Source organism: Notolepis coatsorum, assembly GCF_963971535.1.
Source record: "Notolepis coatsorum genome assembly, chromosome: 1".
NCBI classification, from domain to species: domain Eukaryota; kingdom Metazoa; phylum Chordata; class Actinopteri; order Aulopiformes; family Paralepididae; genus Notolepis; species Notolepis coatsorum.
In genome coordinates this window covers 35,009,884-35,035,914 of record NC_140165.1, presented here as the reverse complement: position 1 = coordinate 35,035,914, position 26,031 = coordinate 35,009,884, and the positions used below count along the sequence as shown (strand labels likewise).

The 26,031-nt window shown below is 43.1% G+C and overlaps 1 protein-coding gene across 2 annotated transcripts in view; it reads left to right on the top strand.

Annotated features, from left to right (window-relative positions):
• The window catches only part of lancl1 (LanC antibiotic synthetase component C-like 1 (bacterial)), a 43,105-nt gene that overhangs the window by 7,675 nt on the left and 9,399 nt on the right, over positions 1–26,031 (top strand). For both annotated transcript variants that reach the window (XR_014619803.1, XM_084316686.1), the window contains exons 5-10: positions 233–380; positions 11,947–12,093; positions 13,342–13,524; positions 16,515–16,691; positions 19,254–19,326; positions 19,520–19,598. Coding sequence is in view for 1 of the 2 variants with exons in the window: in XM_084316686.1 (XP_084172812.1) it covers positions 233–380; positions 11,947–12,093; positions 13,342–13,524; positions 16,515–16,691; positions 19,254–19,326; positions 19,520–19,596 (805 nt within the window). In the remaining variant the exon portion in view is untranslated. The remainder of the gene's footprint in view (positions 1–232; positions 381–11,946; positions 12,094–13,341; positions 13,525–16,514; positions 16,692–19,253; positions 19,327–19,519; positions 19,599–26,031) is intronic.

The window sequence follows — 26,031 nt, the reverse complement described above, 5'->3', positions numbered from 1 at the left end:
AAAAGAGATATGCTATGCGCAAGAAAATTATCAGGGATAATGTAAATAATATGTTTATTAGTAAACAGGCTGAAACTCCATGAAAGTAGGGTGAGAAAAATAAAGAATGGCCTCTTTTAATATGATGCCAGATATATATTTGACTTTGTGCGGCTGGTCCCGGAACACAGTGTCATCATCATCATCATTCATGATTCTGACTTTGCATCTGCCGCCTGTCCCGTGTCCCCAGACTGCTGCAGCTCCACCAGACGGTGGTGCAGGGTCCGGGGGGCCTGCCTGATGAGCTGCTGTACGGCAGGGTGGGATACCTCTACTCCCTGCTCTTCATCAACCAACAGCTGGGCCAGGACAGGATCCCGCTGCAGTACATCCAACAGGTCAGTCCAGTGGAACACAGACCCTATATATATATATACAGGCATACATACATATATACATACATTCATATATATAGTACATACATACACACATATATATACATACACACATATACATGCATATATACCGGTATACATACATTCATATACAGTACATACATACACATATACATACACATATATACATATACATGCATATATACATACATTCATATACAGTACATACATACACATATATTCATACACACATATGCATGCATACATACATATAGTATACATACACACATACAGTACATGTATACATACATTCATATACAGTACATGCATACACATATGCATACATATATACATACATTCATATATACAGTACATATACATACACACTAGGGGTGTAACGGTACACAAAATCCACGGTTTGGTACGTACCTCTGTTTTGAAGTCACGGTTCGGTATTATTTTCGGTACGGGGGGGGGGGGGAATTAAAAAAAATTGCTTCATTTATCTATTTATTTAACTGTATTAAACAATATAAAACGAATTGGCCATCATTTACTGAGCAAACTAATGCTTACTGCTGTAACCTACTAATAACACTTCATGAAGATTATTATATAGCAGTGCCTTGGAGGATAAGTCGTGGACAACTGTAGCGTGTGCTTGTTTATACATAGCCCCTTTCATGACTGTGATGCTTGAATACAGGGGCAGGGCTTGCATCAGTCACGAAAGGGGCTTGTTTATACAGAGCTGGTATGACTTGCTGGCTGAAATACGGACGAGAGGGAACTAGGTAGCGGGGCTATATTACTTTTAACATGTGCTTAAACCCAGTGTTCTCAACAACGGAGTATGGTCGCAGATCTGCTGCTATAAAAACACCTATGGCGTTTGTTATTGCTTTGGCCCGGTCTGAATTAATAGCGAGATGCTGCTTGAATGCCACGGGGAGCTGGGTTTGCACTAGGATCTGTTTCTTCCGTGTACCAGTGATATTCACATTCGGGTGATGCCGTTTCAAATGCGTGATAAAGTTTGCAATAAAGTTGAACAATGACATGGCTCTGGCTTGTCAGTTAGTATTGACTCGCCATACTAAGGCTAATACCGTAATTCCTCTAATAGTAACCCCGGCTTGTATTTGTTTCAACTGTAGCGGATACCAGGCTTGTATTAGGAGGAGGCATGTATAAGAGAGAGGCCTATATTTCTAATTTTCAAACAGATCATAATGAATAAATCAACATTTTGTGTCAGTTTGAACCCAGTAAAATGGACTGGGTTCATTTATTGAAACCAAGCAAGTACTGTATGAAATACGGTAGTAAACAGTGCAATTACAGGTGGTCAAAAAAAGTTAAATAAAGTAAAATAGTGCAATCACAATACTGGTATAATAATAATAATAATAATAATAACTTCGTTTTATACAATTCTGAGGTAGGCTTACTCTCTTGGTAAACATTAACACCATACCATTATATGGTATTTACTGCACAGCCAGGCCAGCATACAACAATAACTCTAATATACATGAAACCCGGCTTGTATTAGGAGGCCGGCTTATAATTGCTTAGCTCAACAGTGCACCCGGTCATTAATAGAGACCCGGTTTTTAATTGAATACCGGTTACTATTAGAGGAATTACGGTATGCTATGCTGAATTACAGCTCTCGTTCAGTATAGCTGCGCGCTGTGTGGGATGAACAAACAACATCCGGTTAGTTGTGCACGTTATATTAGGGCCAGGGGGATTTAAGATCCGCAAAAAAAGGTTCCGTACCGTTGCAATCGTTCAGTGCACAGCACGTACTGTACCGGAGGACCACATTGAGGCGGTACAGTACGTATTCGCGTACCGTTACACCCCTAATACACACGTATATACATGCATACATTCATATATGCAGTACATATATGCATACATGGATATACACATATGTGACCGCGACCAGTGATTGTGGCCACATATCTCCATTGTCATTTTCCAGATTTTTACATATTGTGATCTTTTGAAGAAGATATGCTAATTGGAATCTCTGCTCTCTAGGGCCAGCTTTCCATTGCCTATTTTCACGACATTTCACGATCTTTGCAGATTTATTGTATATTCTATATTATAGCTATGGAGAAAATAGTCCGGTTCATTTGACACACTATTTGTAGTCCAATATGTAAAAAAAATAGTACATTTCTTCATGTATACGTTCGTGTGTTATCCCGTGGTGATTATTGTATAGTTTCAGTCAGAGCAGGGATGCACGATAATTATCGGGCCGATATCAGCAATTATGACGTCATCCCGATAAACCCGATAACATTATTGATGGCTCCGATAATATATAATAAATGTTTTGGTTAAAAGAAATCCGGTGTGGGTGGATTGGGATGAAGGGCGTTTGTTTTTTGCTCTAGGCTCCTCTCGTTTTGCCAGTACTGTGGTACGACTGATGGTGTGTGGTTTAGGAAGAGGGAGTTTTTCACAAATCCAGCGCTCCCTTTCTCATGCCTGGCTGTGACATAGCCACCTAACTTTCAGAAGCAGCACAGATGGTAAACAAACATGGCGTCGTCGGTAGTGTGGGACGTTTTCAAAGTTTCAGAGGAAAACAGTTCGCTTGCTATTTGTAACAAATGCAGAAGTTCCACGAGGAGGGAAAGGGGCAACAAGCTATAACACATCCAACCTAATAAGTCACCTGAAACATCACCACCGCTACGATGGTGTATTAAAATCCGACGACACGCGAGCAGCTAAAGGCTAAGCTGCTGCGAATCCAAAGCCAGCTGCAAAGGAACCGGCGCGGCTTGTACCTATTGACGAGGCGTTTGCAAAATTAAAGATGTTTGAACGAGATTTGTTTGGTTTATTTAATTCTTTTTTAGGCGTGCTGTCCTATAAATGCCAAGTAATAGTTGTTTCATGCACCAAGACCACAACAGTCTCCTCTCCTATAGCGTCAAATGTTTTATCTGCTGACAAAGCACAATACCTGTTGGTTTTTAGTAGGGATGCCCCGATCACGTTTTTTGCCACAGATACCGATCACCAATCGTCTATGAGCCATATCAGCCGATACCGGTTGTTTTTGGTTTTATAAAAAAAACATTTTTTAAATATATATATATATATATATATATATATACGTATATATTTTTATAAAATATATATATTATATAATCATACTTGTAGTTGTATTATCTGCGAGACATCGCCACCACGCAGTCTAAATGCTCGCTATCTGCAAACAGCTCCACTGTCTGTGTATACTCAAGTAGCCTCCAGCTGTAGCCAGGATTCTCCGGCGCTGCAGCTGGACCCTATTGGTATACTCTGCTTTGGTCAAATCACATTCAGCATGCCCTCAGCTAGCCCCTTTCGTGACTACAATGCAAGCCAGGGGCTCGAATACGCATTGAATCAATGTTATAAGACATTGATATCAGGAGCTATCTGTAGCTACTGCTATCCGGCTAGATAACGTTAAGACAAGCTAACGTGAGCTACCGAGCTAATGGAGGTATCATGCACTACTAGACTATTGCTGGCGCATTTGTTGATATCAGGAGCTATCATGAGCTAGCCGGCTAGATAACGTTAGACAATGCCTCATGTATTAAACTAAAAGTGAATAGTTGACTGGGTCATTTAGTTTAAACAGTAACGTTAGCTAGGTAGCTAACGTTAGCTCACAGAGGTCCCATGCACTAGACTAGAGCAGACTATTGCCGGAGCCTCTGTTGACACGGGTCTGGGAGGAGGAGGGGGAGGGGCAGTGCGCTGCAGCTCTGTGTGCCTGAGAGAGCACTCCGTTAAGAATTGGATCATGTTTTTCGATCGGTTTTCATGATCGGCGAAAATAAAGCACTATCGGAATTCACCGATCTCATATTTATACTGAATATCGGCCGATACCGATCGCTGGCCGATCGATCGGCGCATCCCTAGTTTTTAGTTCACTCATTGTTCAGGGAAACACATTGTTAATGACATTGATGGATTGTGAATTTTGTGATTGACTCAAATTATATTTATTTGGAAAAATAAAGTCACTTTATTTGAAGAGTCAAAACTGTTCTCTTGGCTTTGTTTTGTTCATAGTAGTAACGCTCATGTCATGATAAATCTGGTTAGGTCAAAACTACAGGAATATACATTAAAACCTTTTATAATACAATAAATATATATATATATTATCGGTATCGACCTTGAGGAGCAGAAAGTTATCGATATCGGGGTCAAAAAATCTATATCGTGCACCCCTATTTCAGAGTGATCCTGGCTAATTCCTGGAAGCTGAGTTATGGAGCGCTATGTGCATTTTGCGAAAGTCGTTTGCGTTGCTCGCCTGGACACGATACTATTTCCAAATCAAAGGTTTATAATAGGTATTATGTTTCATCATGAAGGCATCAAAGGGGGGGGGGGTCGTTTTGTGATGCTCTGATCGTCAGCAACGGCATACGTTATGATTGTTGCGATCGATGTGAAATCATTGTAGGATCAAAGTAGGATTGACGTCATATAGTCCTTCCTTACCTTTGCTAGGAGGTATTCCAAAATGAATATTCCAATTGTCTGATCGCGATTTCTAGTATTGATGTCTGTAAGGGACCAAGCAGCCAGACAAGGAGGACACAGTGGGTTTGGCAAAAAATAAGGGTTTTATTTTACCCATTTCAAAAACAGCCAAATAATAAGGGTTTTATTTACCCATGCAAATACATAATTTAAATATAACATAAATGGTCCAAATAATATAGCAGGACAAAAACAGACCTGAACAGAACGGAAGACCATGACAAATGAGAACTCAAATTATATATAGGCCCTGTCCAGATACATTAATCTAAGTGGGCTAATTGATCATTAATATTTGACTAAATAAGGCGGCTAGGTGGTGTAGTGGGCAAGGCACTCGCCACCAGTGTGGAGACGCTAGGATTCGCGTGTTCGAATCCAGCTCTCCACATTGTTTTCAGTTTAGCTGGTCGTCCGCAGTAATACACATTGGCCGTATTACGGGGAGGGAAAACTGAAGGGTGGGGATCGAACGTTGTGAACAAGCGACTCCTACAAGTCGGTTGGTGCGCCTGCGCAGTAGAATCAGGAAGTGTCGGGGGCAGCGTGAGCCTCCCACGCGTTACTCCTCGACACTGAGAGATCGAGCTGCGCAGGTGAAAAGATGCGACTGCTGTTACCTCAAGTACCGGAGGGGACTTGTGCTATGTATGACTTAGTCCACATTGCAGCCGGCTTGTGGGAGGCAAGAAACAGCGTTCGTGACAGGGGAGGGTTGAATTGGATGATACGAAATTGGGATGGGAGAAAATATATAAAAATGGGAGAAAAAGTGGATCAAAAAAAAAATATTTGACTAAATAATATCTTACAATTCTGATTAATCTAATAAACATTAAACACACAACATACAACATAACTACCAAACTGAACAACCAATAATCTTAATTAATAAGGAAATGCATATAACAAAACTAAATTACAATACATAAATTACAACCCCCCCCCCCCCCGACATCTCCTGTGACATGGTTTGGTCCACCACCCCCATCCGGCTATTTAGGGTGGACCAGTCGCAGCTGCTCTGTTTGCCCAGAGCGAGGACGGCTGGCTGCAGAGTTGAAGAAACAAACAAATGAACGAGATGCATGCACTCAAACTTGTAAAACCATGTAAGTCAGATAATAAAGAATAGGGATGCACCAAATGGGAAATTCTTGGCCGAAACCGATACCGAAAATAGAAAACAGTTGGCCGGAAGCCGACAGGCCGAAAATGATTCATAGAATAGAATTTTTTTTTACCAATGTTGTGGAACATTATGATTATGGAAAAATATATGATTATGGCAAAACTTTACTTAAATAATAAATAATCACTATTATGGGTCCATAAAACATTTATTCAGCACTTCTGAATGCATACAGTACATTAATTCCATCTTTTCTCTGGCTGCGCAGCGGACATCAATGCTCTACTGAGCGCACCTTTCTAGTCCCCAGCTGAATGTGCTCGCTTGCACAGTAGACGCGCGACAGACAGACAGCTGGGCTGTGTTAACATTACAATGTACAGTCGCGCGAAATAACGTTATGAATGCCCGAAATAACATAGCATTACAAAGTACAGTTGACAGCTGGGCTGTGTTAACGTTACAATGTACAGTCGCGCGAAATAATGTTATGAATGCCCGAAATAACATAACGTCACAAAGTACAGGTCCAGCTCAGTATGATGTCATAATCAAACATTCTAGAACATTTGTGTATCTATTCAACAATTCTCTCACAGCTGAGTGTGGACGACAGCGGGGACAAGGGAGAGTAACTACATAACATAGGCAGAAACACAATCCCCCCCTCTCGCTCTGAATAATATGCATATTAGATCACTCAGTGATTAACCGCGGCATATAGTAAATAAGGATATAAAGCATGTTAAAGACGCATTTATTGGATGCGTTGCGCGCAGTTTACATAGAAACTTTCGGTGCCGGAATTTCGGTGCATTGTATCAGTACACAAGTCTGTGTCGTGTGTAATTATGTGAAATAGAAATTGTGTATGTGCATCATGAATGTAAACGTGTACAAACAATAACTAAACAAACAAACAATAAGGGTGATGGAACAAGTTAATATGTGCGGGTGCGGCGCACAGACGCATCCGTCAAAATGTCCATCGGGTCCCTGACCATGAAATGGGACAAACTATGCATCAAGTGTGCTGGACACGTTCCAAGTTGCTCGAATGAAGCGGTTCACTTGCCCGGGTCCAAATTCTCCGCCCGGACCATATAAAATGTAACGCACAGTGTGAAATAAGGTTTCAAAGGGTAGGCGATACTGTCACCTAGCAGGATTCAGCCGGCATTGCAATCTCGAAGTCTCAGAATGAGTCCCAGTGATACACCGAGGTCCGTGAGACTGTATAGAATATTAAAATCGAAAAAAAAGACAAAAGGATCTAAAAACGTATTATTATGTGATACAAAGAAAGAAAGAGAGGCTACAATTTAACACCTGTGTCAGTTTGTGCTGGGCGGGAACAATAGCCCCCTACAAGCGGCCCAGCCACTCCCCTCACTTGAATAGCATTAACATGAGCTGTGGGACGTCTAGTTTTTTTTCTAGACGTTCACAGAAAGGTAAAGAAACAATATGCGTTGTATTTTATGACAATAACGTTCAGGTTTGTTTGACCCGAGAGATATCACGAAAATCACATCAGAACAATTCCAAATTGTTTGTCTGTGGCTGGTGTGAGCTGGGTAGTGTAGTTTTATGAAATGTCAACGTCCATCGAAAGCCCTGGGTCTCCTCTTTCTTAGGACTACAGTACAAATCATTGCGGAATTATAAGAGGTTATGATAATGAGGGGCGGCTGGGTGGCGCAGCGGACATTGCGCCTGTCACCAACGCAAGAGACACCAGGTTCGAATCCGGCTGTCGGCGTTGCCTCCGGCTTGGGCCGGCCATCATACTAACTCAATTGGCAGTCAGCGGGTGGAAGTCGATGGGTGGTAATCTGGATGTTGTGGACAGTGACTCCGACGGGTCGGTTGGGGGACGCCTGCACAGCAGAGACAGGAAATGGCCGGGGTAGTATGAGCCTCCCACACGTTACACCTCGCCAATGAGAGTCCGCGCTGGCAGGTGAAAATATGTGACGGGCTGCCTCCTCGTGTATCGGAGGGGACACGACACGTGATGCAAGGCTTCTATCCTCCCTACAACCGGCCAGTGTATATGCGAGCAACGTTCAAGACGGGGGAGGGGAGAATTGGCACAGCGAAATTGGGATGGGAGAAAAATAGAAAAAGAGGAGTGGATCAAAAGAAAAAAGAGGTTATGATAATAATAATAATAAATCAAATTTCTATAGCGCCTTTCAGGAAATCCAAGGTCGCTTTACAATCAAGAGGGCTAGGGAAAGGGGGGATGAGGGCAGGTAAGGGATAATGAACCTAATCTGAACTAACTAATGGGGAAAAAGCCTTGGTGAAGAGGTGTGTTTTGAGAGCAGTTTTTAAGGTGTCCAGGGTTGGGGCTAGGGATGTCCCGATCACGTTTTTTTGCTACCGATCATGTGATTTTGAGTATCTACCAATACCGATCTTTCCCGATCCGATCAAATTTATTTTATTTTTATTTTTTTACTTTATTTTTTTTATTCAACAAACATGACCATGTTCACGTCTTAAACTCATACTGAGGCCTTAGTTTTGGTTTTAAATTGCATATCATCATTCATTTATTTATTGTCACACAGAGCAGAAGAATTTTGCCAAAACAAACCAATAGTATCCAGCTGCAGAACGGCAGACCAGCCACACTTTCAGACCCAAACGCATTTCCTTTGATTTAATTAAAAAGAAGCAGTGAAGCTGGACCAGCACTCTCAGGTTCAAGTATTTAATGGCAGCCTGAAACAAACATGTTTCGGAATTTCTTATTCCTTCGTCAGTGTTATAGCTTGCCTATAACACTGTTATAGCTTGCCTATAAAACATGTTTCGGAATTTCTTATCTTGCCTATAACACTGACGAAGGAATAAGAAATTCCGAAACATGTTTGTTTCAGGCTGCCATTAAATACTTGAACCTGAGAGTGCTGGTCCAGCTTCACTGCTTCTTTTTTATCAGTGCACAGTGCAATACTCCAATTCAGCCATTGGCAATTCAGCCGTTGGGTGGGGGGGCGCTGTTTGACGGGCCTGTGACCAGACCTGAAAGAGCCCCTGGCTCTGCGGCTCTGCAGCTGCATGCTATTCGCAAATCCACTGCTGCAGCCGTCCTCCCGCTGCAGCCGTCGTTATCATAACACTACACACATATCGTAATGTTTACAGCAAACTGTAGTTGATCACCAGGTATGTTTTATTAACATAGAATAATTCATATAAGAAAAACGATAGGGAAATATCTTACCTTTCTCCACTGGTTAAAAATGCCAGGAACTGAAATTGAAACTTGCTGTGCGCCGTGGTGATATGTGGTTATTATGAAATGACAATTGCGTGTTGACACGCCCACTGCGCGAAGCCTCCTAAATAACTTTTTCCAGTTTGCACATATCTATTATCTATGACTAATTCTATCTATTTTTAGGGGCAAATGCGATTGAAATAGTTGCGCTGTGGTTACATGACGTCATTGCTATTTTAGAGCTGCTCTACCGGTTACACGGTATAGTCAAAATCCATACCGTAGAGCAAATTAATACCGTTTATACCGTATACCGTTTATACCGTCCACCCCTAGTGGAGAGTGTAGGGGAGTCTCTGATGGACTGACTGAGGGAGTTCCAGAGTCGGGGTGCAGTGCGAGAGAAGGCCCGATCACCAAAGTTTTTGAGTTTGGATGTCGGGACAGTGAGGGAGGCAGTGGAGGAGGACCGGAGGGAACGGGTGGGGCGGTAGGGAAGAAGGAGATCAGTCAGGTAGGGCGGGGCCAGGCTGTGGAGGGCTTTGAAGGTGAGGAGTAGTGTTTTAAAGTTTATGCAGTGTTTGATCGGGAGCCAGTGGAGAGAGTGGAGGACAGGAGTGATGTGTTCACGTGACCGGGTGTTAGTGAGGAGGCGGGCGGCTGAGTCTTGGACCATTTGCAGTTTATGGAGGGAGCGGGAGGTGATGCCAGTGAGGAGGGAGTTGCAATAGTCCAGGCGGGAGGAGATGAAGGCGTGTATGAGGGATTCAGCAGCAGGGGGGGAGAGGCAGTGACGGATTTTTGCAATGTTGCGGAGGTGAAACTATGATATTTTTACGATGGAGCGGACGTGGGGGTCAAATGAGAGGGTGGGGTCAAGGAGGACACCAAGGTTTCGGACTAGATCAAAGGATCGTAGGTTCCGGGATGGAGTGATGCCGTTTAAATGCAGTGACAGTAACGTTATTTGAACGCTACTTTTCACTGTCCAACAGGACTATACCACACACAGACATTCTAAATAAACAACTACCGTAGTCAACAACTTACCCATAAAGAAAGCAGAACGTCGTGCAGAGTCATTGACACGATTAACAAAGTCCGATACCTCGTTCATTACATCCGATGGATCAATTGCTGTTGTTTCGGAGAGTCTCAACAAATAATATCAACAGAGCCATGTGTGTTATTTATGGGCGTCGCTCGAAACTCCGAGGCCAACGAAAGCGCTCGTCTTGATTCGCATGCACATTTTATTCTGCCCCCATGCAATGACCAAAGTCACACACAAACAGCCTTTTTTAAACAACTGCGGCCGACTTGCGTACACAACCGCAGAGCACGGTCACATACACACACGCATATACAACATACATACATGCATACATACATACATACATACATACATACATACATACATACATACATACATACATACATACATACATACATGCATGCATGCATGCATGCATACATACATACATACATACATACATACATACATACATACATACATACATACATACATACATACATACATACACGCACACAAATACATAAGGTACACACACACACTTACATAACCACACACACGAAAAAGGGCTGTCAATTGTCCCTAAGATGACCATTTAACTATAAATAGTTGAATGAATTAGTGAATTATTACCACACCATAGCAGCCGTAAAATGCTTACAATTAACAAGTTCACTGTGTGTTACGTTTGCTATTATGGGTGATACTACCAATAGGAAACAATATTAGACATTGGACTGTGCTTTGTAACACCTCATTTATTGTCTTGCATTGTAGGCAATTTTCTTTAAAAAAAAAAAAAAAAAAAACAGTGATGCATTTTTACTTCACCTCCTCAATAATGTTTTCTTGAAAAAATAGGATACAGTACATACAGGGTGGTCATTAACCCTCTAAAGCCGAGTGTCGCTCCCACGAGACACTACACATGTTTTCCAAAACATTAAATATCTTTGGAACCGTTTGTGATAAAGATTTGAATTGTTATAGTGTAATTTTTACCACTAAAAGTGGCAGCAGTGATTACAGTAGATCACAGTACACTGGGTCGAAAGTTAGTTGTGTATCACATGTTTTTCCAGCACACCTTGAGTGCAGGAGTGACATCGATTTCTGGTTGTTTGTTTAAGAGTGTGCCAAGATCACTGTACTTTTCATCGATTGATCTAGACACGTGTGGGCAAGGCAACGGACCTTTCCCTCTGGTATTTTAACAAGCCAACCTTCTGTCCAACCAACTGTCAATCAAACGAGGAGGTTGTTAGTTAGCCACGACATGAAAGTGAAACTAAAACACATGTAAACAATTTAAACGGCAAAAAAAACGGCGGTTCAAATTGACTTTGCAAAGACTTTATGCGGCAGAAAATGTGTTCCGCTTGTAAATGACAGAACAGCGTGTCGGTGGAATTGTTTATCGACTCGATTTCGCTTCACTTCTAATTTGGTGCTCATCACCCAACTAGGTAACATTGCACTCCCGTCGATTTCACCTTTCCTCGAATTGACCTCATTGATTAATACCGACAGTGACAGATGGCGTGGGGTGCAGAGTTATCAATATGACAATTTTCTTCTTCCCCAGATCAGCGAGGCGGTGCTAGCGTCGGGCGAGTGTCAGGCCAGGAGGCTCCGCTTCCAGGACCAGAGTCCTCTGATGTTCGAGTGGTACCAGGAGCTGTACGTTGGCGCTGCCCATGGCCTGTCTGGCATCTACTACTACCTCATGCAGGTGAAGGGGACGTTCAATGGTTCAACGGTTCAACTCTGCCCTCTTTTCTTGAGCCTCTGATCACAACTGTTTGCTTTACTCGGACAACACTAGATCAATTGGGGGAGTTGCCCATTTAAGTGCAGTTAAGACGAGTCTGCGCTGCCTGTTTGATTTGGCACCGCAGCGCTCCACTGATTCACACGTGTCAGACCCCAACAGAGAGGCAACTTTTAAATTGACAAACATCATATGTGTAATTCGTGGCATAGTTCAAACGGGATCAGAAAATTATTTGCCTCTCGCCATTTCTGAAACGGGGTCCCAGCTTCGCCTTGTAATATTTAGTCCACTAATCTAAATCTACATTATTGTTTTTCTGCAGACATGCAAAAGGATGTGGTCATTAAAGTTCAAAGCATATTTGAAATAGTGTATGTACTGATGGATATACTGATGTCACAATCAATTTTTTCCATCTCAACGATACGCATTTGTCACATTTTCACCCCTAGAAACCAGAAAGGTGATTTATTATTTCCCCAGTAACAACTAGTAACCTGTTTAAAACAAAGACTAATTCACTTAATACATTTCTTTTAAATATTAAAAAAAAAAAAAAAACTCCAGTGACCAATTAGTCTGGTAAGAGGGGCCAACCTAAAAAGACTAGATATTGATTGATCGATTTTCTTTTTACCAGAAGTTAAAAAGAGCAGGGAGTAATGGAACTCATTACAATTCTACTGCAGTGTTTCACATACATTGACTTATCCGTGGTGGCCCACCGGAAATAGATTTCTGCACAGCAACACGGTAACATAATGACATTGAGTTATTTTTCATTACACACACACAATCCTTTCCCACTGTTGATCTCTTTGTGTGTGTGTGTCCCCAGCCGGCTACAAACACAAATAACTCATAGTCTGTTTGGACTAGGCCTGTCCCCGACTAAGGATTTGTATAGTGGACTTTGATTGGCCAAAATTTGCCGATAGTTGATGGAATAAATCATTCCATTTGGGCTGTGGGGGGTGCTTAATGTCTGAAGGAGTCGACTGAAGGCTTCTTGTCCTATGCAAAAGCATGCAATTGGTCCACTGATGGATACATCTTGCTTTTGGAAAGAATGATAAATAAAAAATTTAAAACGGCTCCTTTCGATGGATTAGTCGACTAGTCGAGGTTAGCCCTAGTTTGGACACTGTAATAACCTGCATGTCTGACCCACAAGCCTCTGCTCTGTGTCTCCCCCTCGCGTCACAGCCGGGCGTGGTGGCCGGAGAGGAGAGGGTCCACAGACTGGTGAAGCCCAGCGTCGACCACGTCTGCCGCATCAGGTGCCCCACCGGGAACTACCCCCCCTGCATAGGGGACGATCGGGACCTCCTGGTCCACTGGTGCCACGGCTCCCCTGGGGTGGTCTACATGCTCCTGCAGGCCTATAAGGTACGTGTTGTGACTCCGCCAAACTTAAAGCCCCGATCCGTGGGTTTATTTTTCACCATATCAATGTTCATATAATATTCACATCTTGAGTTAATGTGATTGAGTGATGCAGAAAGACCAAATGGATTTTTGATCACAGGGTATTTGCACTTGCAGAATATTTAGAGAAAGCTTGGGATAAACATACGAAAATAACATATATGTGATGTATTTATTTTGGCCTATGATGGTGTAGCTTACTTGGGAAGTGAATGATTAGATTAGTAGATCATTTTTCAAGGGTTTGAATTTCATTAACCCATTGTACATCGGCATATAGATCTATTTCCAGTGTTTATACATTAACAACGTAAACAAACCTTTTACAGCCACGAATATTTGTCATATTTACCCGTTTGTCCTCGCAGCAAGAACTCGGCTAGAGAATGAAAACATCCGTTCTTATTTATTCTCAGTGGTGGGGCTACTGACTTATTTATATTTACATTGTGCCTTTTAAATTCAACACAAGAGCTGAATGAAACTGCAACAGTGCCGGGTTGGAAGACGTAGCTGTTAGTCCACATAGGGAGGGTCACGGAAGCTTGTTGTCGCCCTGCGTCCAGCAGTGAGGCTAGCGCTATCAAATGGAGCCCCGCATTATAGCACATGCCCCCAGTAAGATAATGGTATCCGTAATCACAAAGGAAAGCAACTGCTGGACAATGTGCAGAATAAGGTCACTTATAGCAGTCGGGTACATGATGGCATCATTTTGCAACCATAAAGGAGGAGTTTGTGACAAAGAAAGTTAGTTTACAGAAGTTCATTACATGTGGATTGCAATGTGGCCGAGACATTTATCATAATGTGTTGAGATGTGAAAATGGGTGTTGTAAGTTAATTCACATATTGCACTGATAAGTCAATATAGCCTTATGACCAGTACATTTAAAGGGGCCCTATTGTGAAAATTGCATTTTCCTGTGTGTTGCATTGTTTTTACAGATGAGGGGTTGTCCCAACACTGAGAAAATGTTAAATATGTGCATTGTGCCTTTTCTGCAGTTCACCTGTGACAAGAACCCTCCCTCTTGAAACGAGCCATTCAGAATTGCCGCCACAATCACCGTAGTTAGTAAGACCTCGTATGCACGTCTATGTGTGTGTGGAGAGATCTTGATCAAATGCACGTGTACAAGATGCGCGGAACGCTCGTAATTCTTCTCTTTTCTACCTTAAGTTGAACCTAAAATATGTTTCTGACAACATTTTTAACGGTAACGATGCAACAAGCCTTTACCATCAAACCTTCATAACTAGACTGCCGATCAAATATTCTAAGATCCAGCAAATAGCATGGCTGTTAAAAATGTTGTTGTAGGTTAATTTACTGGTGAGCGTGACCTTTCCCTTCCTACCTGTACCTGATGCTTCTTCCAAATGTCTTCGTGTTCTGGGCTCTTCCCTGTCTCGCATCCTGAGGTACGCTGGCCGCAGGGTCTGTTTTCATGATTCAGTAGGATGTACACAGTGGTGGTGCAACGCTGCCCTGTCATTGGTGGGAAGGGGATCTTTCCTGGCCTGTCGGCGGTGCTTCTGCCTTAGGTGGGCTGGGTTCAGGAGATGCTTCCTGATTGGTTAATGGGAATAGTCTGGCGATTCCGGTGGCCCATGTCTAGGGAGCGGGAGATCCGTTAGCCCACACTTAGGGGCTGAGACCAGTGGAGACGTCATCGTTTTTCCATTCCTTTTGACAACACACACACACACAACTATTTCTGCAAAATAAAGTAGTAAAAGTACAAACGACAAAACGAATGATCAACTAATTATAAAGTACTAATTATCAAAACAAAGTACTTCTACTCAGTAGTATGTAACAGGGCTTCCAGTATGCAGTAAAAAAATAAGGAATAAGCTTCTCTTTCTCTTGCTGTATGGCAGTGCCATCCAGTGGAGTTTTTCCAGCTAGTAGGAGTAATTACAGCCATACCCAAAGACTGATGTCTCCCTTCTCACACGATTACAGAAGATAACAGCATTGTGTATTACATGCTCCTTCTTTGATCCCAGAGGATACTTCCCTGTTGTCGTATGGGAATTCTCTCCATATCATATTGTAGATTGATACCTGAACCATTTGGTTAAAGGAACACACCAACATTGTGGGAAATGCGCTTACCATCTTCAGTAGAAGGCTATCTGGCTGCAAGGCAAGCTAGCCTAGCTTAGAACAACTGAATGGAAGCGGATATGGATCAGCTAGCTTAAGATTTTTGGGAGAGGTGTTTTTGGCTGGGCTACCCCGGTCCGTATCTGCTTCCATTCATTTGTGCTAAGCTAAGCCAGCTTGCAGCCGGATAGCTTTCTACTGAACGCACAGAGAGGAAATTGGTATCTATCTTCGGTAGATAGACGAGAAGACGGTAAGTGCATGATGTGTGGCCCAGGTGGGAATTCGACCACTAATGCAAGCGGTGTCGGTGTCATCATGTCCATTTAGTTAAAGCTGTGCTATGCGGTTTGGGGGGGGGGGGGGGGGACGGACGGACACACATCTGTTTACATTGGCAGAGCCTGCCAAGTAGTATACAAAACATTTGAATATACATGTAATTCATAGTTCATTCTAGGTTATAACTTATAACAGTTATTAATCAATAGTTATTATTTAGAAGTGCTGTGAACCAAACGTAAGCCTAGAAGATGGTAATACTTTGAATGTTAAATGTGTTTGTAAACAATATTGCAGGCCCTGCCATTGTAAACAACAACAGTGCAAAAGTAACTTCTTTAAACTTTCTAGCTTCACACAGTTTTCCACAACCCCATTTCTCCTTTGAGGACCGTTTATTCACTTGTGAAAATATTACCATAGACATTTCTTCCACTTCTGAATTTCAAATTATTACATAGTGCACCTTTTTTTTTAAACTCTGGACCACAATATTATATCCTTCCTAAACATGCTACTCTCTTCTTCCCCACCCTGGTTGTCTTGGCTTCAGGCGTTCGGCGTGTCCCAGTACCTGAACGACGCGGTGCTGTGCGGGGAGGTGGTGTGGCGCTACGGCCTGGTGACCAAAGGCTACGGCCTGTGCCACGGCGCGGCAGGGAACGCCTACACCTTCCTGGCCCTCTACAAGCTGACCCAGGACCCCAAGCACCTCTACAGAGCCTGCATGGTCAGAACACACAGGAGGCGTAGTTCTATCACCGTAGACCAGTTGTGAGAAGATGTAGGACTTCAGTATCGTGTTTAGAATTTTCTTTTGGGAGGGGGGGCATAATGTATACTTGAATTTTATTTTATTTCAATATTAATGAGGTTACATAGCCTGAAAGGCGAAACAAAAAACAAGACATTGTTTGACGTGGAAGTTCAACACCCTATGCCGACCAGGGGTTCGTGACCACATTTAGTCGTTTAGCTGACGCTTTTTATCCAAAGCGACTTACAAATTGTGTAGAACAACTCAGCAGGAGGGGTACACTTCTGGCAGCTAAGGGTCAGTGGCATTGTTTATCCAGCAGTGAAGAACTTGAATGCTACACTCTTGAGTGCATAATAGTATAGACATGTTAGCATAGTACATAGTAGCATAGTACATGTAATAGATGTCTATAGTATAGACATACCGGTAGTAGCACAGTATGTATAGTAGATAGTAGTATATACATAGTAGCATAGTAGGTGGTAGTATATCAATCAATCAATCAATCAAATTTATATAGCACATTTAGACATGACGCTTGTCAACCAAAGTGCTTCACATAGCTAAGAACAAAGAAAAGTATAGAATAAACAGAAAAAACAACCAGCGGATAGACAAGGAAACAAAACAACACGCCAACAAGCAAGGCAAGAGTCAAAGTGAGTCAGGGAAGGCCAGGCGGTATAGGTGGGTTTTGAGTTCCGATTTAAAAGACTCGATGGAGGGGGAAGATTGAATGGACATGGGGATTGGGGATGCTGTTCCAGAGGTAAGGGGCTGCGACCGCAAAAGCACGCCCCCCCCCCCCCCCCTAGACTTGAAATAAGACCTACGGGGTGGTTAAGAGACCCTTGTCAGCCAATCTGGGGGCCCTGACGTTGGTATAGGGGGTGAGGAGGTCTGCTAGGTAAGCAGGGGCCTCACCATTAAGGGCTTTGTAGACTAATAGGAGGACCTTGAAGTCTATTCTATAGCGCACCGGGAGCCAGTGGAGGGAGGCAAGTACAGGGGTGATGCAAGCTCTCTTCCGGTTACCTGTGAGCAGTCTAGCAGCCATTTTGGGGTAGTTGTAGACGGGCTATGGTGGATTTATTTAGCCCCAGGTACAGGGAGTTACCCAGTATATGCATAATGGCATAGTAGATAGTTAGTAGTATAGACATAGTAGGTAGTAGTATAGATATAGTAGTATAATCATAGTACCTAGTAGGTAGTAGTATAGGCATAGTGGCATAGTACATAATAGTAAAAGACTGTAAGAAGTAATTTTTTATTATATATATATATTGATTGAAGAAGTGTGTTTTTAGTCGATGGTGGAAACATTGCGTGGGTTTCATCTGTCCTGACTGGTGGGAAGGTGGTTCACTGCTTCACCTCAATGACCCCCAGGAGCCCGAGTAGTGACTAGGTCCACAACCACTGCTGTAGACATTACACTGTGTTCAGGAACAGATGTTTATGTATTCAAGGTCAAAGGTCTCACACTGCAGGAATCTAGTCAACCAAATGGGTCTCCAGCTGTTTAATCAACATCCCAGCAGTGACTGTGATGAGCGAACTGCAGTATATCACATACACACATGCCCTTATGAATGGCCTAACACCGCTTTCAGTGTCTGGTTCGAGAATCAGAAAAAATTTGGCTTATTGTCATACATGCTGTGAGCGTTGGATAAACACGTAATTGAGAAAATTATAATTTCGTAGTACATCGAATTTCTTTGATTTCCAACTGTTCGGAGTGGTGCCACTTCAACAATGAGTCCTCCTAATGTTTCCTGAAGTGGTCCAGAATACATGCTGCCCTACACAGGTTCCGTGACTCTGATCTGAAAGTCATACTCGTCTTATTTCAAAGTGCGCCCAGTCATGCCGCGCTTGGGCGAGTGCCAGCCTCAAATCTGAAATGATTCGGGGAAACGCCAGGGGCCTGAGACGTACAGACCTTTATGTCTCTTGACAGTTTGTCGGAGCCAGTTGACTTCAACACACCTGGAGTTGGCTGCTCATAGATCTTGAATTCATAGAACAGCCATTCCCATTATATCTACATATTCTTGGATTTGTCATTTGGCTGGGAAACATCTTCAAAATTACTTTTGTCATGGAACCGTGCGAGACTCGTGTCCCGCATGTAAAATCATATTAGTTTCCATGGCAACATTCTGTTGCGTGGGGGACTGGTACGGGCGGGGGGGGGGGGGGGGGGTCTTTTGGAAGCGGTCCAGATGGCACAAGTCCCATGTGTACTTCCATTAATATGGATGCATCTATTCATAGAGGATGGATGGCGGACTCGTCGGATGTCAAGAAGCTCCCCTTCCACGTTGCCAGCGCGACCCAGAACCACACTGTGGTCATAATCTGATCCTCGCGGGCGGAATCCAGGCTTTCAGATCTTTAGCCGCTGTTTACATCGCTAGCTATTCCCTGGAGGCGGTAGAGCTGCGGTCTTGTTCTGACTGACTGGGAAGTATTTTTGTCATACACACTGTACTGATACTCTTGTGTCCCTCTCTTTCTCCTTAGTTTGCAGACTGGTGCATGAACTACGGCAAACATGGCTGTCGTACTCCAGACACTCCCTTCTCACTTTTTGAAGGTAATGTAATATAGTATGTGACATGAATTGAAATATGAAATGGTTCTAACAATCTGCTTACATTTACAGTAGTTTTGAACATTTACATACTGTAATTTGAAGCCATTTACAGTGTCTGTCCTAACCAGCGGTGATGGAGGTGAAGATCGTTGTTTGTACCTGTATACTTAGTCGTGTCACTTCCTGTTTGCAGGCATGGCGGGCACCATCTACTTCCTGGCTGACCTACTGCAGCCAATGAAATCAAAGTTCCCGGCGTTTGAAGTGTAAAGGTATGCGTACGTGAGCCCTCCCCACTCGGGGAGCGGGGACATGACGGACGTCCTACACTAATAGTCTGTCTGTGGTTTGACCCATGGAAGACGTCTATAGTCATCATTCAAGGTTTTATGTGATCGAGGTCAATTCAGAAATGTGTTGCAGCATCACAAAGAAGTCCTTTGCTCCTAACGTGCAATTTTTCACATAATTTAAAGTCAAAGTCAACTTTATTGTCATTTCCCATAATGTGCAAGACACACAGAGAAATGTAATCAAGTTCCCCCCCTTCCCACGTTGTATATAAAAAGATCGACAATGTAAACAATAACATAAAGTAACATATAGGACACTATAAACATAAAGTAACATATAGGACACAATGTACACACAATATACAGGACTATATACAATATAAACAGTAGCTAAAATTAAATGAATGAGTGAAATAAATAAAGGTAAAAGAACTTTTCGCAAATCTTCTAGCAGCAGTGGTACATAGTAAATATAAATAATGGCAGTGAGGCGCCCAAGTGGCGAACCATGTAACGCACTGCGTCGCGAAGCGGCCGACCCGGGTTCGATTCCTGGACCCGGCGTCCTTTGCCGAATGTCTCCCCCCGCTCTGTCTCCCGTTCTAACTCTCTCTCTCTACCGGACTGCCAGTTAATAAATAAAAAAAATCTACAAAAACATTAAAAAAGAAAAAAAAAAAATGGCCGTGAAAGTTTTTTTCACATACAACCATCAGATATAACCTGTTATGGATGTATATGTGCACTTTGAGGCGACCCCAAGATTATCCAATTAGTCAATTATATGAGGTTCTAAACCATTTATTATAATTAAAATGTCTGCACGTGCCAATTTGTCTTAGTGAAAACCATGATGCGTATCAGGCACACATATTGAAACCCTGAACTTAGGCCAGGCTTTAAAACGTGCATCGACTGCAGGCTTACATTTAATCTTCACTACACGTCCACGACCGCAACCTGACTTGCAATTACAGCGCAACCCTCCCATTATTAACACCATTTTATTCAGACCGCGTCACTCTTAAAACTTTGCTTTTGACCTTGAAAAGGTCTACTTGTAATACTTTTAATATATGATGCAGGAGGGTATTAGGAACAATAGAAACTGTGCATTACTATTGCAATCTCTCCTGGGTGGGGCCCTTTTTTGAGTTAGATTGACTGGACTATAAAGCTCTCTGTGTCTCACTCTGTGTCTCTCTCTCTGTGTCTCTCTTTGTCTCTCTCTGTGTCTCTCAGTCTCTCTCTGTCTCCCTCTGTGTCTCTCCCTTTCTCTCTCTGTGTCTCTCCCTTTCTCTCTGTCTCCCTCTGTGTCTCTGTCTCCCTCTCTGTGTCTCTCTCTCCCTCTTGTCTCCCTCTCTGTGTGTCTCTCTGTGTGTCTCTGTCTCTGTCGTGCTCATCCACTCATATGCACTCCAGTCACCTCTACAAATGATTATCTTCCCACAGGGTCTGGAGTAATTTACTCAGTGTTTGCATCTCATTGGTTGACTGCTGCAGAGGACACTGTGCCATGCCTCTCGCTTCCCTCCAATGGGAACTAGGCGTCTCAATAAAGACGATACATAGCTAATCTGTTAGGCCCATGACGGGTCAAAAGGAAAAGGTCACTTTTGCAGCTTCTCTTCAGCCATACTATGCAAAGTGATGCTCACTGCTGCTTTAGCAACATGTTGTAGCTGAGACGGGAGTTCTTAACACATTGGTTGCCAACAACGAGATTTCTCGTTATTTCTTTTATTAGCGATATCCATAAATGTTTCATCCGTCCAGCCTGACGTTATCATTGGGAATGGCTCTGAGCTCGAAAAGGGCAAATACCGCCCCCTATCGTCTCCCGGATGGTAATGCACATCATTGGATTGGATTGAGTGGCCATGTGCATCAGAGAAAAACTCCGGTCCAGGGTTTCCCCATCTCTGGCAAGCAGTGTCTGTTACCACATTCACTGGGAGGCTCGGAGCAGCTTTCGATTATACGTTTCGGACTATAACGTTGGATCAATAAACGCGATCAATAGCGTTCACAGCGGGTGTGTGTGTGGCATAGGGCTGACCCCTATTAGTCGATTAGTCTACTAATCGGTCGAAAGGAGCCGTAGTCGACTGGCCAACCTCTTAGTCGAATATATATAAAATATATATATTAGAGCTGGGCCGTTAACGTGCTGCGTTAACGCGATACTAGTATTGCACGATAATATAATTGACGCAGTTAATCTAAAAAAAAAATTATTTTATTTTTTTAATACATTTTTTTTTTTTTACCTTTTATTTACCCAGGGTAGGTTCGCTGAGCACAGGTGCTCTTTTTCAGAAACGCCATGCTTCACATTCACACAGTTCCATTCACACCTGGGAGCTGCCCAGTATAACCACAGTTGACACCATTGGCCACTGAGCAACTCCACTGGAGCAGTTGATTTGCATTGGCAGGGTTTGGCCCTGTCTGGCACCCAACGGGAAAAATATTATAGGCACTAAGTAGACACCACTACATAAAACAAGCTGGTCTGCCTGAGTGACTGGTGGAAGAAGGAGAAATAGAGATTGGACTGATTGAGTCATGCCATGTCACATAGTTCAAGTTTGAAATGCTTCTTTCTGTTTTGCTCCTGAGAGTGTGCTAGATACTGTACTGTACTGGTAATATTATTTATTTGTGTTAACTTCTGAATAAAACAACTTATTAAACACAAGTACATCTTATTAAACATTATTTTGATATTTCATTACCAATTATCATAGCAAAACAGCTTTTTCAAACAGTCTGTAATGCATTTTGGAAACGGGAGATGGGCTCATGGTGTAATGGGCCACCTGGCCTGAGAAACATAAGGAGGAAAGAAAAAGTAAGGACTTACTTCTGGTCATTATTTGGGTAGAACACACATATTTTGAATGCCTTCTGCAGATTTTTATTTATTTTTGAGCCATTTTAATCTAGATTAATCTAGATTAAATCCAGGATTGCAGATAGATTAATCTAGATTAAAAAAAAAATCTATGCCCACCTCTAATATATATATATTAGGGATGTCCGATATTATCGGCCGACCGATATTATCGGCCGATATCGGCAGTAAAATGTGATATCGGAAAATATCGGTATCTGTTTAAAAACAAAAAAAAACAATAACAATATTTGTTATATATATATCCAGTGAAATTATTAGTTACCTGAAATTATTCAGTTTTTTGGACGGGGAAACCCTGCATATATCGGTATCGGTTGATATCGGAAATTAAGAGTTGGACAATATCGGAATATCGGTATCGGTAAAAAAGCCAATATCGAGCATCCCTAATATATATTTATAATATATATATATATATTTGTTTTTATCATTATCTGGTATGGCACGCATACCAGATGCTAACTGCCTAAGAAAACAGGCACAGAGGCACTGAAAGAGGATTTCACCCATCTAATGAACACACTAGACTAGACAAATATCAAGATGTATCCATCAGTGGACCAATTGCATGCTTTTGCAGAGGACAAGAAGACTTCAGTCGACCCCTTCAGACATTAGGCACCCCCACAGCCCAAATGGAATGATAAAAAATTAAATAAAATTAAATATTTACAAATAGTATACTTTTTTTTTATTTTTATTTTTTTGTCGACTAACGGCAAATTTTGGCCAATCATAGTCGACCATCCAAATCCTCAGTAGGGGACAGCCCTAGTGTGGCATTAGGCGCTGAGCGCGGCACGAATAAATGATTTTTCAGCCCGCTTTTGTATCGTGCATAAGAACACGCATACTCTCGATAATCTAGCGTTTATTTGAAAACGATTCATAAATCAGCCGGAAAATGACGACGTGTTTTGTGTATTCCAGTAAATGGCTCTTATCGCGGAATCTTTTTTTCTTTCTAGAAATCTCCAAAACTATACTCTTATTCAAAACCGTATAAAACGGAAATGTACTGATGAAAAAACAATCCGTTTCGTACATGTTGACTGCAAGCAAGTTATTGATAAGCGACGGGTGTATTAGACCCATAGCCATAATTTAAGATATAGTTTAATCGCTCGCAAATGTGCTCGTCCTCCCACGTGCTGGCATCCAAGCGATAATTCGTCATATCCGGCCGGCAACCAATGTGACCGTTGAACTGAGAGACTGACCATTCCCCATTCCCTAATTAATTTGCTCCACTTCAATCAGATCAGTTGAGCTCAAAATAGCGATACTGGTATAAAAAACCGATAGCGGGCTAAAATAGAATTTCCCAGGTACTAAAATCCGAAACCAAGAAACGCGTCTAAACGTGCCGGAAATCAAAGTGACTTGATTTGCTGCAATTTTGACACGTTAACTCTAATCGAGAAAAGTGTATTATATCTCAATAATCTCTGTCCAATGACCAAAAAATTATGGTCCATGTCTATACTGTTCATTAAAGATTAATGGATCGGATCGGTACTCCGTATCGGCCAATACCCAAAGCCTGGGTAACGGTATCTGGACTGATAAAGTTGGATCGGTGCGTCCCTACTTTAAAATGGACTCCTCTCCTCGCCATGTCTGTCTTGTGCTTCTCTGTTCAGGTCAGGTGTAGGTAGACATGTCAGATCCCGGGAGTGAAACACCTCGCTTCAGGCCTCGCCTCGCGCTAGCCGGAGTGGCCCGACGAGAAAACCCTCCGGGTGGCCCGACGAGAAAACCCTCCCTGTCTTGGCCGAGTATCTTCCGAAACACTGGGTGGCCCCGTTTTCAATGAGTCAATCTCCTTGTAGAGATAGCTGCACGCTAGACCCAACGGCGAGATCTAGCTCCAGCTAGTCGTCAAAGATACTCCGCCCAAAAGCAGAGGCAAGGCCGTGGCTAAGCAGAGTTACCCCTCCCCCGGTGCTCTGGCGGGCACAGCCACCCCTCCCCTGGTGCTCTGGCGGGCACAGTCACCCCTCCCCCGGTGCTCTGGCGGGCACAGTCACCCCTCCCCCAGTGCTCTGTCAGGCACAGTCACTCCTCCCCCGGTGCTCTGGCGGGCACAGTCACCCCTCCCCCGGTGCTCTGGCGGGCACAGTCACCCCTCCCCTGGTGCTCTGGCGGGCACAGACACCCCTCTCCAACCGGCTGAACCCCGCCACGCACCACTCGCCCAGCACGGCTCTCGTGAATATCACTGGATTCCTGGGTCCACTCTCACTACTAACCCCCAGCTCCAGCCACCTACCACGCCAATGCCACATGCCCCCCCCCCCCCCCCCCCCATGTTCAATCTTGATTCTGCTCAACCGGCTATCCCTGTGAATAAACCGTGTATTCCTCCCTTCACTGCTGTATCCACCCCCCAAATATTTCAAGGTGAAGATATCAAATCAGGCAGAGCAGAGGCTACTCCGCCACTCTTAACCAGATCAGCCATTAACTCCCACTGATGTTCTGTCCTCACCGGCTGACACAGTGCTCAGGGATCATCTCCCGACGAGAGCTCTCGCAAGGGCTCCGTGTCCTCTCTCACTCAACTCCCACGTCTCTCGTGTGGCATTCCTGCTAGAAAGAAAAGTATCCAAAGGTTGTGTGGCCGGGCCTTTCTATATTCCGCCCTTAAAGCCCTTTTGCTCTTAATCATCTCTGTGTAGCGATGTCAGCACCACGTTGTGGCCGATGTCCTTAGAGTTAATTCCATGATTCCTCTAAACCACTTCTCCCTGCGTTTATGCATCAATCGACAATGCCATTAAGCTGATAACAATTATCGGACAAAGAGCATGGTTGGCAAAAGCAGACATACCCAATGTGTTCAAAGTCATCCCAATCCATCCTTCCCAATGGTCATTATTTGGAACTAAGTGGGAGTCTATGTTTTTGTTTTGCAGTCTGGCTCCCTTTTGGTTGTAGGAGTAGTCCTTATATTTTTAACACGCTGCCAGAAGCACTGTGCTGGATATTGCTGAACAAATGCCATCTTCCGTTCATACTCCATACTCCACGAGGATCATACTCCACGTTTTATCCTCGTAATTTCCCGTCCTCCTCTCCTACCCTCAGCTTAGATAAATTAATGTGCAGATTTAAAGAACTAGGGGTCCCCCTATCCATTGAATTCCTGGGCGTCACATTAGACTTGGTTATTAGATGGAAGCCTCTCTTCCGACAGAGAAATTGTTACAAAGACCACGCCAATTGCTAAACGTCAGCTGCTGTCTCTGTTGGAGCATTAGAATAATCCAACAGGGTAGATCGTTCATTGCTCGTATCCTGGAAATTGCCAGTTGGCCCCAAGAATTGCACTATTGTATACAGGGGTATTGTTATAGTCTTGTACAAACGATATCCCATACAGGGTATCCCCCAGAAAGATTGTTAGGCCTGGTGGAAGTATTGACTGGTGGCAGTATTAATGTAGGGCCCTATAGATTATTTGATGATGATAATCATGGACGGAATCAT